This window comes from Pleurodeles waltl, chromosome 10 (genome assembly GCF_031143425.1).
Source record: "Pleurodeles waltl isolate 20211129_DDA chromosome 10, aPleWal1.hap1.20221129, whole genome shotgun sequence".
Lineage (NCBI taxonomy): Eukaryota > Metazoa > Chordata > Amphibia > Caudata > Salamandridae > Pleurodeles > Pleurodeles waltl.
Genome location: NC_090449.1, coordinates 1,066,282,183 through 1,066,297,549, shown reverse-complemented (window position 1 = coordinate 1,066,297,549; position 15,367 = coordinate 1,066,282,183). Strand labels below are relative to the sequence as shown.

Genomic DNA, 15,367 nt, shown 5'->3' with positions numbered 1-15,367 from the left:
AAGCCTTCTACAAGCTTCTTAGGCCAGATCCACTTATTATAAGACCTTTCTGCAGCACCCACTTTTTCTGTTACCCATGTTCTGTCCCACATGTAACCCTGGAACATGCCTTTTCTGGATACATTTTCTGCATACATAGCCACTGGGGTCTTGTGTTATTCTAGAGAAGTGGTTCCTAACCTGTGGTCCAAGGACCCCTGGCGGTCAGTGGGGCAGACTCAGGGGGTCCGCAACTGTTTTACAGAATTAAAGAATATTAATTAATACATACAAATTAATACAAATATATACAGAGAAGCAAAGTTGATTTGATAGTTACATAAAATATGTCAATATTTGAGCACTTGTTTGGTGTATACTTGTTTTTTGTACTTTTGTGTATTTTGGGGGTTCATATCATATAATTTGCTTAGGCCTCGATTCCCCAGTTTCCAATAATGACTCAGTTGGAGGGGCGGGGGATTCCAGTAATGATTCAAATGCGTCCACAGAAGTCAACAGTTTAAAATCCTACTGGGTCTCTAGACTTGAGCACCATTAGCATCAAATTAAAAGAATTGCCTGTTCTCTCTAAATTGTTCTAGCAGCTGCTCAATGTAAACATTACATAAGCCAAGGGAAAGCATGTCTGCACGTGAAAATATTTTCATCGTGGCATACACGACTCTAAGCTCATGCGGTCCGTTTATCGAAGGATCGCGATAACCGAGCTAGAGTGGAATCTTCGGCGCTGACCATATTTAAAAGACGCCTCCATGGACTAGAAGGGTCCACGTAACAAAGGCAGCGGAGATATTGGAAAGGATCCGTTGTGCCGAGTGACCCTCACCCAACATGGCGAGGAGAGTGTCCTTATAACGTGAGGTGGTTTTGGTCTAGTCATGCAGATGGAGATTTGATTGACACATCCAGGGTGTTTAACAATTAAAGACGCTTTCCAGCTGACTGGCCGCCTTGTTTTTAAAGATTTTACTGAACTCAGGGAGGCCTGCACCAGGGGTGTTAGTGGATGCACGTTAGGGGGTCTTGGATGTTCAGTAACACTCCTTTCCTTCAGGTAGGTGGGTGGAACCCTTCCATTCAAGCGGTGTTAATAGTCAGGTGTACACTTGGTGTAAGGAGTGTGGGCACTTGGGAGGTGTCCAGGCTGGAGCTCCGCCAGACGCGCTCTGAGTACTATTGGTCTGCTGTCACAGCTGGATTGTGGCATGTAAAGTTACAGGCAGAAATGTGATGTTGTGATGGGGCAAATGATTGTGCAGCAATGAACCAGCATCAGACACACTGGCATGGGGGTCAATGGATATAAAACATTGGACTTGTAAAATGCAGTCATAGTCTCAGGACAGCCACATTCAATATATATCTTAGAAAAACAAAAATCCACATAATTAGTTCCACTGGAGATATAATTCTGTAAATCCATCGTGAGTTTCTTATTCGCTGGGCTGATGATCGCAGTCCAAAGTGTTGCATCTCTGGTGTGTGTTGATCTCAGGCAGGTTCTCCTGGGCCTGTGCAACTCAACAACACAATACTTGTGGCGCTCTTCTTGGAGACACAGGGGCCAGATGCTACTGAGAGCTCAGTGACCTGCTAACTCCTTCTCTTTCGCCTTTGACTGCTAGGGTGCTGTCAGTCCAAACAGTCCTTGTTATGCACTTGAAAGGTGATGTGTTACCCTGGTCACGTATCTCTCAGAATAAATATATTGCCCACGCTGCATCACCCCTTTTGAAAAATATAAGACTTTTATTTGCATGAACCAACTGTGTGCTTAGTAACTAATTGAGCCTTCTGGTCAGTTTGTTGCTATTGCAAGTATCACAGTTACATTGTAACTCTTTGTCTCGCAGGCTCTGCTCACGGATGAAATGGATACAGTTGCAAAGGTGTAACCTGAGCTACAGGCCACGCGCAGTGTCGGGTTAAGGAAGTGAACGCTGACAGTCGCGCACCTGCGTCAGTTCCTGTTGGCACGTTCTCACTGTTCGCTGAGTTGGAAGGATGAGAAGAGCGCGTCCTGGCATTTCTGCGGTGCAGCGCCTTACTTCTCCCCCAGAACTCGATTAGCAACAGTGACTGTAACATATGAACCACCTTCTCGAGTCAGAGACTGCTGCCACCTGTGGAGTGGGTGCGGTGATGTCGCACAGGACTTCGCAGCGACATTTGTAGATGTGGACTCAGGTGCAGACGATGAGTCCGCGACACACAGCCCTCTGTTGGCTCTGCGTTCACATGCAGGCTCCTGCAGGGGGAACAGAGGTTTCTAGGCGCAGAGGGCCTTCTTCGCAGGTCGCTGTCACTCATTGGCCATCACGTCAGATGTGGCAGTCACTCTTGAAGATTTCCATAGTACTGACAAGTGCTGACACGTGAAGATGTGCACAGACCTCACGCTAGGCTTGTGTCACTTACAGCCATCTACGGGTGATCACAGACGTAGTGATGTGTGCAGCAGGGGTGCCGTACCCACCCATGTCGCATTTCTTATATCACATGATGGTCCGATCACCACTTCACCACATTCCATCAACCTGGCCACTTCACGGGAAGGCAACATGTTTTTAGGGAAAAAATAAAAATGGTATACTTACATCAAAGGTATGGTGGTAGGCCGATGTACTGGGCGTGATGTTACTGCAGGTTGATATCATCGCCCTCGATAGCAAGTCCTAGATCGCCGCAGCGGTGCGCGGATCCTCACGTAGTAACTTAGGGCTTGGTTTAGAGTTTGGCGGGCGGGTTACTCCCAGAAACGCACAGATGGCCCGACCTCCGTAGTACGATGTCTATAGGATATATTGGACTTGTAGTCCGGCGGATGGGTTATCCCTCATGTTTGTGATGGAGTATCCCATCCGCCAAGCTCTAGCGCCCTCTTCAGGCTGAGCTGGGCGTGGCCTTCCGTCTAAGCAGACCGGCCTGAGCAGGGACACCCCAAACCTCAGGGGATACATACGCACATGATAAAACCCAGTTATGGGCGCCCCACGTCTCATGTATCATACTCTCTAGCACACCACATACAATCTGGGGCAGTCAAGGGACCCGTCATGTAAACAGACTGATGTACCCTGGAAGAGCCGGTAGGAAGTCTCCCTAATGCAGTGCACGTAAGAAATTCCTGAATCTCACTATTGTAATCAGCTGCCATCGACTGACAATGAGGGTGATAGCCACTTGTGTTAAAAGGAGTACCACTTTGGGGAAACACAGTCACTCTGTTCATGAGCAACAGCCAACCACCTGTGTTAAAAGGAGGACCACTCTGGGTGATCAATATCACTGTTCATGAGCAACAGAGAGCCACCTGTGTTAAAAGGAGTACCACTTTGGGTTAACACTGTCACTCTGTTCATGAGCAACAGACAACCACCTGTGTTAAAAGGAGGACCTTCGTTCGCATTGTTCCCATTCTCCCCATAAGACTTGTAGCCAAACTAAATCTCAGCCACATGATGTGACACTATCTCGGGCTTTTTGTGCAACAAGTGTAATACGAAACACCAGAAATTACATGAGATTATGTCGAAGTAAACACATATTGTTGCCTTAGCCTCATGACCTTTTTAATCATATGTGCTCGAATGGAAGACGTTGTCCACTCCTGTCAAGTGACCTCTGTGGGGCTCTTTAGTGCAGCCACAAAAACAGCCCCAAGTGGAACCTTCCAAGTCTTCTACAGGTTATAGCGCATGTGGAAAACTACAGTTGGCGACGTAGATGCTGTGGTGGTAAGTTTTGTTGCGTGAGCCTTGATTGATGCAGTCACCAGTACTATTCAGTACTTGGCACCAACCCCTTAGAGGCCCTTACGCAAGGTGTTTATTGTAATGGACTGTGTTTAAAAAAACAGTTCCATCTCTTCTACTGGTCAAATATAATGCCTGGGTATCGGCACTAGGCAACTGTCCCTGACCTCTGATTTCCTGTACAGCAGGATCCTGTATATTTCATGGTTCCTAATATGGATTTCCTATTAGAAGTAACTCCTATTTCTGTGAACGTTAAGGAATCTATATGGTACATGGGCATGTACACAGTGAACATTTTAGGGAGCGGCATTCAAGGACTTTTTTTTTTTAATGATGGCCCCAAATATAGATTTTATCATTTGTACGCACCACAAATAATGGCTGTTACTTTCACCCAATCTAATCAGTGCTTAACCTGCTTATTTTGAGCTGGTGTTTGCCAGGGCTGAGCACAGGCTCTAATGACAATCCACCACTTGGTGGCACTGTTGGTCTATTTTTGGGGTTACACCTCAGCAGAGCGTTTAGCAATTAAATATACATTAAAATGAATAACACCAGCACATTCAAGCAATCCTGATGGCTTTGGGTGGCCTGGTGCACTCCACATTTTAGACTTGTAGGAGTGTGCTGATTAGTACTCGTCTTGGTACTGACATTCGGCAGTGCTGGCAGGGGCAATGTGTGGTGCAAGCGGTAGTTGCATCTCCAAAAATACCTTGGACCCCGGCACTTCATTTTTTAGGGTCGAGCGCAAAGCGCTCCGTCCCTGTTCTTATCTCTAAACAGGCTTGTAACCACGCCCATGTCCTGCCCATCAGTTTGGTTGGTTCGTTGGCTTGCCTTTTACAATTCGCTTGCTTTCATTAGTGAAAGGCATGCATATGTTATGCCTTTTCCGGTGTTTAGCCCGCCTCGAGCGCACCGGCCAACTACTGAAAACATACGAGGCTCCATGTTTTCCATACTGTTTTTAGACTACTTTTTTCTCTTTAGTTCATAGGCAGCACGATCTCACTGGGCAGTAGTTGAGTGCTTTGCATTATGTCGACTCGGTTACATCGATAATTTCACTTTTGCCGATTACATGGATAATTGTACTTTTGCTGATACGTTTCACTGCAAGCGAACTTCTGTTTCCTTTTGTGTGTTTACTTTACGCTAATGGCAGCCGTCGGCTCGCTTATGTGAAACTGTCTTACTTTTCAGTTTATGTGGCAAGAAAAGTCCAGTTAGGAGTTTACAACGCTAATAGCTTTAACTCAAGTAAACATGAGACCCATTGCATTGCAAATGATTGCCTTTTTTTTTTTTTTTTTTTTTTACAAAATTAGCTCTTAAGGTAATGCTATTGACTTTTACCATTGTTGGAAAGATGAAAGGCTGAAGTCGTTTCCAAGTGTTATAGAGGCGTGCAACGTGAATGTCTTTGTGACTAAAGGCTCCAGGGCACTTTTGCTGACGTGACTGAGGCTACAGTCATAGAAAAAGTACTTATGATTTAGGCCAGAGTGGACTTCCACAGATGCAGGCAGAGTGAGATGGAAAACCTGTCGGAAAGATGAAGAAAGGTCTTCGCGCACCTTGAGGGGGCTTCCTGGAGGAGTTGGACTTTGGTATCTAACTGAGGTGCAAAGCACCATGGGGGAGGGTCCGAAGCTGAGGTTGCGTTTTTGTGCTAGGCTGAGCGGAAAAGGTGGATCTCTAGGGCTCCACGGACTTCCAGGAAACCTTCATGTGGTGTGACCTACGGAACAGTGGTGTTAATTTGAGTAGGAATACGTTTCTGGGCCCTAGGTTTTGCGCGGAAGCCCATGATTGTCGCTATCCTTAGTCGGGTGGTGCTGGAGACCATGTTTGCGTAGTCTTTACTTCACCTGTTGTATTTTTAATCCACCACCAAACACTCCCTGCCCTTTATCTCACTCCTGCGGCTTCTTTTTCATCCCTGCTTTTATCCCTTTGTTACTGTTTTTCGGCCTTTATTCTCCTCCTTCTCCCTCCCTTTTGTGTTTTTATCTCTCTTTCTCTGGATCAAAGAATGATATGATAAAAATAAGTGCTGGTACCCAAACCGGTGGGCCCCACCTGCAACCACTGGATCAAGTTAAGCGCTGGGGAACATTGAAACAAAAAGAGTATAGTGTCTGAGCAGGCATTAATGCGAGCCAAACAGGTGCACACAGACTGCGTCTAAGCGCTACTCAACTAGCACATTTCCTAATGTGGAGTCAAACATGATACATGAATTGCCAAGTATCACGTGTACGAAACTAGAAGCAAATAAGATTCTGTAATGCAAAACAATGCTATACCCCCACTGTGGGTTACAAGGGCTGTTAAATGCCTTCTACTGAATAAATTACAGGTTCAAGATTCAGGTTCGGGTTTATAACACGAGCACTGCCAGTATGACAGGAGGCAGCATGGCTACAGTTCTGTTAGAACATTCCACCCACCATGGGTAGAATGTTCTTAAATAGAGAAGGAGAACCAGAAGGACAAACATCGGAATGTTGGAGCAGGTGGCCGGCATCAGCTGTTATTGGCCCTGAGCCACTACATTGTCTTCAATGGAGCTCCCGACATTCCAATGGTCCAATATTGCCTGACAGCCCACCAGCCATTAAAGGCCCGTCCAGCGTTAAAGGCCCAAGCCGAATGAGAGGATCTTTAACAAGGGGCCGGTCCTTCAATGGCCAGTGTAGCCGAGCAATAGTGGACTATAAGGCTATTATAACATTCTGCCTCTAGAGGGCAGAATGTTGTAATTAGTAAAGCAAAGGCCTTGCAGAGCCCGAGGAGTTGAAATCCTCTCAGGCTCCATGAGGCCTTCGTTCACAGCAACAGCTGTGAAAGACAAACATTGGAATGTCGGAGCTCCGTGCTTTTACCGGCCATTAGAAGCCTGGAGGTACTCCATTCAGGAGCGTCGCCCCACTGGCTAAGAGCCAGCATGTACACAGAGGGGCGTGGCTGGGCCATGGAAGGGGGAAGGAGGAGTGGACTGGAATCTGTTCACTTAAGTGCGCATGTCAGTTTGGCCGTCCATCCTAGGAGGGCAGCGGAGCAGCAGCACAGGTCCTTTTTTTTCATTATTATTAATTTATTTCCCCCTACCCCCCTCCCTCCCTCCGACGCCCCCCTTGAGATTTGCAGCAGCCGCCACTGACTCCATTGTCTTCAATAGAGCCCTCAACATTTCAGTGTTCTAATAAGGGAATAATGCCCACTGTGCAGATAACAGCTCAGCTCCTTGCCATTCTGCAAAAGTCCTTATTGACACACAAAGTCTAGTCTTGTTACTTGTGTGATAGTTTGAAGCTTGTGAGAAATCTGTGTACTCTGGAGTTCGTGTACAGGTGTTTAGCACCTCCAGGGTAGAAGCAGTCGAGGTGTACCACTGTGTACACCCATATGAAAACCTTGTGGTATTGTACAGCTGCCTGAAGAGGTGGATGTGGTTGTAGCTCTGCAAGATTTGTGTCAACATAACTGTGTGGGGAATCTCACAAGGGGTGTTTGCGTTTCACAACACTCTCTTCTTTGTGTACAGAGACCATTAGAAGTGTGGAAACAACAAACTTCTGTGAGCAAGCCTGTTTTAAAAGTCTGTTTTAGGGACCTCTCCTGCACTTGGGGTGCAGGCAGGGAGGGGTGGGACTACAGGGGGGGTGCCTGTTGGGGCTTCTCTACTTCGTCATTAGAGAGCCTGCTTCTAGTGTGGTACTTTGATGTGAGAACCTAATGCATTCTGGGTGTCTTAGTCTTGACTTGCTTCCATGTAATTAATTAGACATATATTTCCTGCCGATGATTGGTAGGTTAAAAGCTCCAGATGGGAATTGGCGTCCATGATGAGACAGAGTGAGGTTGTCATCCTAGGATCAGGGGGTGTATCTCAGTGGTACGTGCAGTAGAAGCAGTGACACCCAGGTCCGTTGTTGTGAGTGAGCTCCAACCACATTTATGGCTTTCGTTTGTTACCCCACTGGGGCAGGAGGTCCATTTTCTTTGCTTGCATTAGAGTCAAAGGAACACTTGTTTTGCTGTGGGAGGGGTTTGGGTGGGACTTATGTGGGAAGGGGCGTGGTCAGCGATCACTCTGGACTGGCTTTGCATCCTCGCTTGTGTGGCCTCTCCAAACTTCCATGACACTACTCTGATACTAACCACAGGGTTGAGCCTTGCTTGCATCAAATTCTGGGGCCTCGTCACTGTAAAGGGCAAAATAATCTTCATGTCCTAATTGAAAGAGATTTATTTTGAGAACTACTTTGTCACATAGTTTGTAAACATTGATTTGTTTTGTGCTAGAGATAGGGCGGTGGGGACCACATGGCTCCCTCATTTGTAAACCATGTTATAGGTGTTTATATAATGCTTTCCATGTCCCTTGTGAGGTCTGAAGTGCTTAATAAATGAGACTACGATGTCAGGCGATATGTCTAATGTTCCCTCATGATGCTAGCCTGAGGGCCACCCCGGGCCGGCTTTAGCGCTGGGGGCACCCAGTGCAACAATCTTTTTTGGCCCCCCCACAAATCCATGACCTTCTCCTCGGGTTCCCTCACTACCACTGGGCAAAAGTTCTCCTCATCTCTCCATAGCTCCTCTCTCACATATATTTCATTTGCTTTAAAGTGCTGGTAAATGCTGGTTTTACTAATAAGAATGTATATCTACCCAAACAAACATTTTAAGCAACATTAGGAATAGATAATGAAAGACTGGGGATAAAATATGATGTCCTAATCTATTTTATGCCCTTTGATGACAGATCTTAACAGTCACTGTTCTATATTATGGTTGTATCTTATGAACTATAGTAACAAAAGAATCTCTGTGACAAAAGCAGTGACCCACTGAGCTATCCACATAAAATACAGATCCGTTCTTTGCAGCAGGCTTAATAGTATCCCTCTGTGCTGCTTTATGTGTGTCAGAACTGCCACCAGACAAAACTCTGATCTCTCTGTCAGGAATAATAAAGTTATCATGACATTTTTATTGCTGCTGGAAAGCTGAGTGCAGCAAGTGCTATTAAATTGTAAGTTATTGCTGAACACAGCCCTGTCCCCTCCCCAGGTCAGCGCCCAGCGCGGCTGCACCAGCCGCACCGCCCTAAAGCCAGCCTGGGGGCGCTGGTGCTCACACAGGCTGCCTGACACCGAGTAGAACTAAGACAGTGGTCTAGGATTGGGAATGTTGTTCCGGCATGGGTGATTTATTTTATGAGCATTTGGATAGCACTTTTCTACAGTTTGTGGCAACCAGCAGCGCTTTGGGAATCTGGGCCGGTCGCGTGGCTGCTGAGTTTTTTTCCCCTCAAATATGAATTTGCTGGGCTTGACATATAATCCGCTATCTGCTGCAAAGTTTGCATATTTTATTTAAAAAAATGTTTTTCTTTTACTCTATAAAAAGTTGTTAACTGGCTCTACACGTGGTGCAGCGCCTAAGCTGGCTCTTTGCATACCGTAACAACACGTTTGGGCTACTGATCTGACACAATAAAACAAAAGGTGGTGGCCGGAAGGTTTCAAAAGTCTCTGACAGGGTCAGACGCCCTCGCTTCTTGTTAATCCATTGGATTTCTGCCCAGAGTGCCTCTGCAGAGGCAGAGAGCCATATGCAAATCAGCCTTGCCCTGCTCCAGTAGGAATCGTCTGATCCACCTGGCCACGCCCCCTGAAAGAGTGCCTCTGCAGAGGCAGAGAACCATATGCAAATCAACCTTGGACCTGCTGCAATAGGAATAGTCTGATCTGCCAGGCCACGCCCCCTGATGGAGTGTCTCTACAGAGGTTGAGAACCATATGCAAATCAGCCTTGGTCCTGCTCCAATAAGAATAGTCTAATCCGATCTGCCCTGCCACACCCCCTGAAAGAGGTGACACTTTCTTCAGATAATGTAAACTTCCCCTGAAGGGGTTTTGTCTGCGGAAGAAAATAAATGCCTTAAATATTTCAAAGAAGTTCAAACCGGCTGGAAGGAACGAATCTGGAATAGTTCTGTCTTTGCTTTGAAAATGTTTTTTTGCACTTGACAGAGATTCCTGCATCTGCTGACACCTGTAAACAGCAGTAATCCTAGAGGTCACGAAGGGGTCACGTTACATCTCTGTTTAAGGCCAAGTGACCTGAACCTTGGATTTGTTTCCTGCACGTGAGACACGTATGTGATGTGGTTTCCTGTGCTTCGGGGGTGTTTCTTAATGGAAAGAGGGGTTCCAAAGGCCCTTAATGGGACAAGGGCTCAATCAGCAATAGACGACAGTTTTTTTTTTTATAACTGGAAAGTACTGAATAGATGAGGCGCGCCTTTTTTTGGATGAAACGTGCAGTTGAAGACGCCTGCGTGTGTGCACGTGAGTGCGGTCACCTTGACAGACCAGCATCGCCTTTTTTGTGCCAGTCCAGACCAGCATCAGCCAAAAACATTAGCAAAGCCAATAGGTGTGAACTTCTTTTAAAAGCCGTGGCCGAGTGATTGGCTTTGGAGGTGCTTGTTAGGCGGCCAGTGGGAGCTCTTTCCCATCACCAGACTTTGACCCAGAGCAAGGTGGGGGAGGTGGAATCAGGACCAGGTGTTCAGCAGCACCGGGGGAGCGCCTCGAAGACAGCATGTGGGCGCGCGCGCTTATCACCTCACTAGTGAAGCCCTGGCCAGGGAATGCGGGGGTTCAGTGCACAGACCTCGGGGAAGTTTGGGGTGAAGTGTGTGTAGTGTCTGCGTGCAGAGGGGGCCCCTGCACTGTGACATGCGTCATGTGTGTTGTGTGTGAGTTGCACAATCACCCTCGCGAGCGCCTGCTTATCTGCATGTTATCAGCAGCTCCGTGCACAGCAGAAAGTGCAAAGTCTGCCCCCCCCCCCATTCTCTTGGTTGCTCTGGTCATATGATTGTTTTAAACTCTTTTATCAATGTCTTTCAGATCCGAGGACACGCGTGTGATCACAGCGGGGTGCCAGTGAAGGCAGGGGCCATGCCTGTACCCCCGCCGCCCCCTCCTCCTCCGCCGCTCCCATCCGGGGGCCCCCCGGCACCACCGCCGCCGCCCCCGCCGTTTTCTGGGGTACAGTATGCCTTTCTGCCAATGTATTCGAACATAATTCAGTAAATTATTCCTGTCTAATAGCTTTGTATTAAAGATTGTTGGTGTCTCCTGAGACCGCTGTGGGCATTCATTGCGTGTATAAATATATACGTAGAAACCTTGGAATTACACATACTGTCTGCAGAATGGAAAGTCACAGATTTGACTCAAGTTAGGAACCAGGGAACTTGCCTGCCCCCCAGCAGCCCAGCCAACTTTCCCAGGTCCATACGTGACGTGATGCTCCATTCCAAGTTCTTTCCTTTGAATTCTGGGATTTGTAGTCTTATTTATGTCATTATAAAACAGGACTACAGGTTCCAGAATTTAAAGGAAAAACCCTGGACTGGAGCAGCGCATCACGCATGGACCTGGGAAGCGCCAGGCCAGGATGTCTTTGGTGGCACATATGCAGTCGCCTGTTAAGGTCTTACCATAGCATACCATACCATTATCATGACTGCTGGTCCAGCGTGGCCTGCCGTGGCCAGGGTGGGCTGCAAACGATGGACCGAGTCACAAAGCTGGGCAGGCTGGGCCGCATGGCTAATGCAAATCCGGAGTTCCATTGGCTCCCGGCTGCCCGCAGCATTTTCAATCCAGCTAGATCAGGGGTTCCCAACCTTTTGATTTCTTTGGACCCCCACTCTATCAGTACTGGCACCCGGGGACCCCCGCTGAATCATTACTGGAATTCGGGGAACCCTCCGCAATGAGTCATTACTGAAAGCTGTGGACCTAGGCCCATATTGACAGAGCGCGATGCTGCACCAAAATTGGCAGCGCCGTGCTCCGTCATTTTCACAACGCAGGGATGCGCCGTATTTAATCAAATACAGCACACACCAGTGTTGTCCCCTGCACTGGCGCTAAATTTGCAGCCGAGCACCAACAAAGCCACCCTTGCGCCATGGTGCAAACACAGCTGCGTTGAAGGGGAGATTGTTTTTGTGCAGGAACGGACACCTCCCTAAACAAAAACAATCCTAAATGTTGATTTGCTCTGTTTGCTGCGGAATGCAGCACTCATAGAAAGAGGTAAAAATGAGAAGGAATAAAAGTATTTCTTGTTGTTGCACCATGCTAACGCCACCCCTGGGGTGGCGTTAAATTTAGGCACTGCCTCAGGTTTACGAAAACTCGTAAATCTGGGGCAGCGTCACAATACAATGGGTGTTGATGTGGCACGCCCACAGGAACACCCATTGCACGCCCCTTCCACGCAAAGTGCTGCGTGTCAAGCGCCCATATTTACAAGGTGGCGTTAAGCCACAAAAAGTGGCGTAACGCCACCTTCTAAATTACAGCACAGGGCATAGTGCCACAGAGTGTCACGAAAACTCGCTCCAGTGGCACTAGGGGCTCTTAAAAATGCCCCCTAATCTGTTCATATTATAACATTTTCTAAACAGTCATGGACCCCCTGGATCCCTGGACCACAGGGTGGGAACCACTGAGCTAGATCATGCACAAAGCCATCACAACCAGCAAACTCGCTTACCTTGCAGACAAGTTCGCCATTTCTGGTGGTTCTCGGCACAGTCACAGCTTGGACACAGACTGCAGACTAAGTGTAAAAAATAGAAAAAAACAGCAGCTTTTTCCATCCATGCACCCGATCAGGGGCGTAGATTGATCTGCAAGATGGGAGGGATGTGAGCTTCAGATGTTCCAACAATCACGCTGACATGTAATGTTTACAAGCAGGGCACACAAGAGGGCCTCAGGGGCGGTGGAAAGGGGGACTCATGTGGGTTGGCAGGGGCAGTAGTGAGAGAAAAGACTTCTTTGTAAAAGAAGCAACATTTTTGAAGACTTTCAAGGCAGAGATGGAGGGAGTGTGTGCGTTTTTGTCTGTTTATGTGAAAATTCCTGGTGAAATCCGACAGAGACCTCTTCATAGCCGACTGAAAGCACCTGTACCCAACTATTTGCCAGAAAATACATTTATTGGGGGGTTTAACACCCCAAAGACCCCCTGCAACTATGCCCCTGCCCACATTCGAGAGCAAAATTCCCGTCCCCATCAGGACTGCCCCAAAGCTGCTCCAATTTAGGAAAGAGTTGAAAATGCGCCTCTTAAAAGAACACAAGATCCCAGTGGAGTCACCATACCCTTCTGCTCCCAGAGCCCCCTCTCTCGGTCTCCTCACCTTCACCCTGCAGAGCGCGCCCCTGCCTTCTGGGTAGCTTTGCACCATACAAATACCATATATACAAACATGTTTGGACTTATTATGTAAAATGTAAATTTTCAAGTGAATTCTTAGTAGAGAAACATGCTGCAATTGTCCAGGAAAGAAACAAGTACACGTGACGTGTTACATGCATTGTGAGTTGGGGGTGTGGCCACCATATGTGAGACCGCCCGGTCCGGTTCAGCAAGCGAGGTTCTGTCGCCTACCGGTCCTGTCACCAGTTTCAGCTGAAAGCATTTGTGTGTTGACACTCTTGATTGCAACCTTTCTTATCAGTCTCAGCCTTCTTAAAGGAATGTTGGGTTGGGGCCAAGTCAATCACATGTCAGGCTTGTGGCTTTCAGCAGCCATCAGGCAGGAGTAGAGGCAGTCGTACTCCAGGTTTACGCTCCCGAAGACCACTAGGGCTGGGCAGAGTCTGTTGCAAGTCAAGAAGTTTCCTCTGAGAGGTCGGTCGAGCTGGGTGAGAGTCCGCCACAATTCTGAATATTTGTGTGAGTAAATGTGAAAAGTCAACACGACTAAGGCAGAATCAGTCACAACTGAGGACTGCATCTTTGTAAAGCTGGAAGGATTGGGGCACTGTCAGTCACACACAAGGGAGGAGCCAGAAAAATAAATACCCCCAAAGCTCTTAATGCACAGAGCAAGTGAAACAGTCATCACAACCCTCCCCAGAAAAGTTTGCTTGACTTTTCCATCCGATCATCTATCCATTCATCCTCCCATCCACCTGCTATCCATGTTTCTCCTTTATGTTCTCTTATCCATTCAGTCTTTCATCCTTTATTCAGTCTGTCACAATACCATCCGTCAATATTCAAACCTATCCATCCTTTCACTTATCCATTTCTCTTTATCCTATCCTTTCATCCATCCCTTCAATCATCCACGCATCCATTCTTTGGCTCATCTATCCACCTGTTCAGTCTAACCACCCACCCTTTCACTCCATCCATCCAGCCTCCCTTTCACTCGGCCATCCTTTCACTGACATTATTCATCTACCCGTTCACTCATCCATTCATCCATCTACACTTTCACTCATCCATCCTTCCACCTTTTCACTCAGCCATCCATTTTTTTACTCATCTATCCGCTCTGTGACCCATTCATCCATCTACTCATTCATCCATCCATTTACCTTTTCACTCATCCATCCTTTCACTGACATCATTCATCCACTCTTTCACTCCCTCCATCCAGCCTCCCTTTCACTCAGCCATCCATTCTTTTACTCATCTATCCGCTCTGTGACCCATTTATACATCTACTCTTTTATCCATCCATTTACCTTTTCACTCATCCCTCCTTTCACTGACATCATTTATCTACCTTTCCATCATCCATCCACCCATTCACCCTTTCATTCATCTATTCATTCAGCCTTTTTATCCAGCCATCCATCTACCTCCCTTTCACACATCCATTGTTTCACTCATCCATACACCTTTTCACTCTGTTCATCTATTCATCCATCCATTTACCCTTTCACTCATCCATCTTTCACTCATTCATTCTTTCTCTCATCATCCATTCACCTAGTCACTCATCCATTTGTCCAGTCATACATCCTTCCTCTCTTTTACTCATCCATCCTATCAATCATTCATCCATACATCTATCTATCCACCCCTTCTCTTACTCATCGATCCACCATCCATCCATCAGGATCCATAAAGTGCAGCAAATCACACAATAGGGTATCCAGAGGCTTGCAGGTCCCCAAGGCTTATTCGAACAGCTTTGAGGGACATTCGGAATTCATGAGTGAGGTGATGGTCTGGAGGTCCGTTGGGAGGCTGTTCCAGTGGGAGAAGGAGCATCCTCCACTTCTGCTTCAGTAGATGCGGGGAGTATGGGCAAGAGAAGGGGAGTCGGAGTGTAGTCTTCTCAAAAGTTGGTGGACCTTCAGGCTGTGGTTAATGTAGGCGGGTCCTTGGCTGTGTAGAGCCTTGTGTGCGTGGGTCAGCAGCTTGAATTGTCATATCTTCTGCACGGGGAGCCAGTGTAGTTACCTGAGCTTCAGTGTGATGTGTGTTCGTTGGGGAAGGCCGAGGATGAGTCTGGCTGCGGCGTTCTGTCCGTCTGTCCACCCGCCCATCCACCCATTCACCCTGTTACGTTCATTATGAGTCTTTGCTGATCTGCAGACACAAGAGGCCCATCTAGGGCCCCAGCCCCGCTGCAGCTGCCAAAGCAGGGACTGCTGACACCCCTGGTCTCATATGGTTACCTGAACATTAAAACCTCTGCTAATGAATACATAAATGAAGGAAACTGACGCACCTTCTGTTACCCTTCTACA

General features: G+C 47.3%; 1 protein-coding gene across 4 annotated transcripts in view; it reads left to right on the top strand.

Annotated features, from left to right (window-relative positions):
• The window catches only part of WIPF3 (WAS/WASL interacting protein family member 3), a 166,125-nt gene that overhangs the window by 112,794 nt on the left and 37,964 nt on the right, over positions 1–15,367 (top strand). For 3 of the 4 annotated variants that reach the window (XM_069212105.1, XM_069212102.1, XM_069212103.1), the window contains one exon: positions 10,700–10,840. In XM_069212105.1, the coding sequence (XP_069068206.1) occupies positions 10,751–10,840 (90 nt within the window). In that variant the 5' untranslated portion in view covers positions 10,700–10,750. Of the gene's footprint in view, positions 1–10,371; positions 10,391–10,699; positions 10,841–15,367 lie in introns of those variants that run through there. The other variant, XM_069212104.1, reaches the window with a different exon arrangement.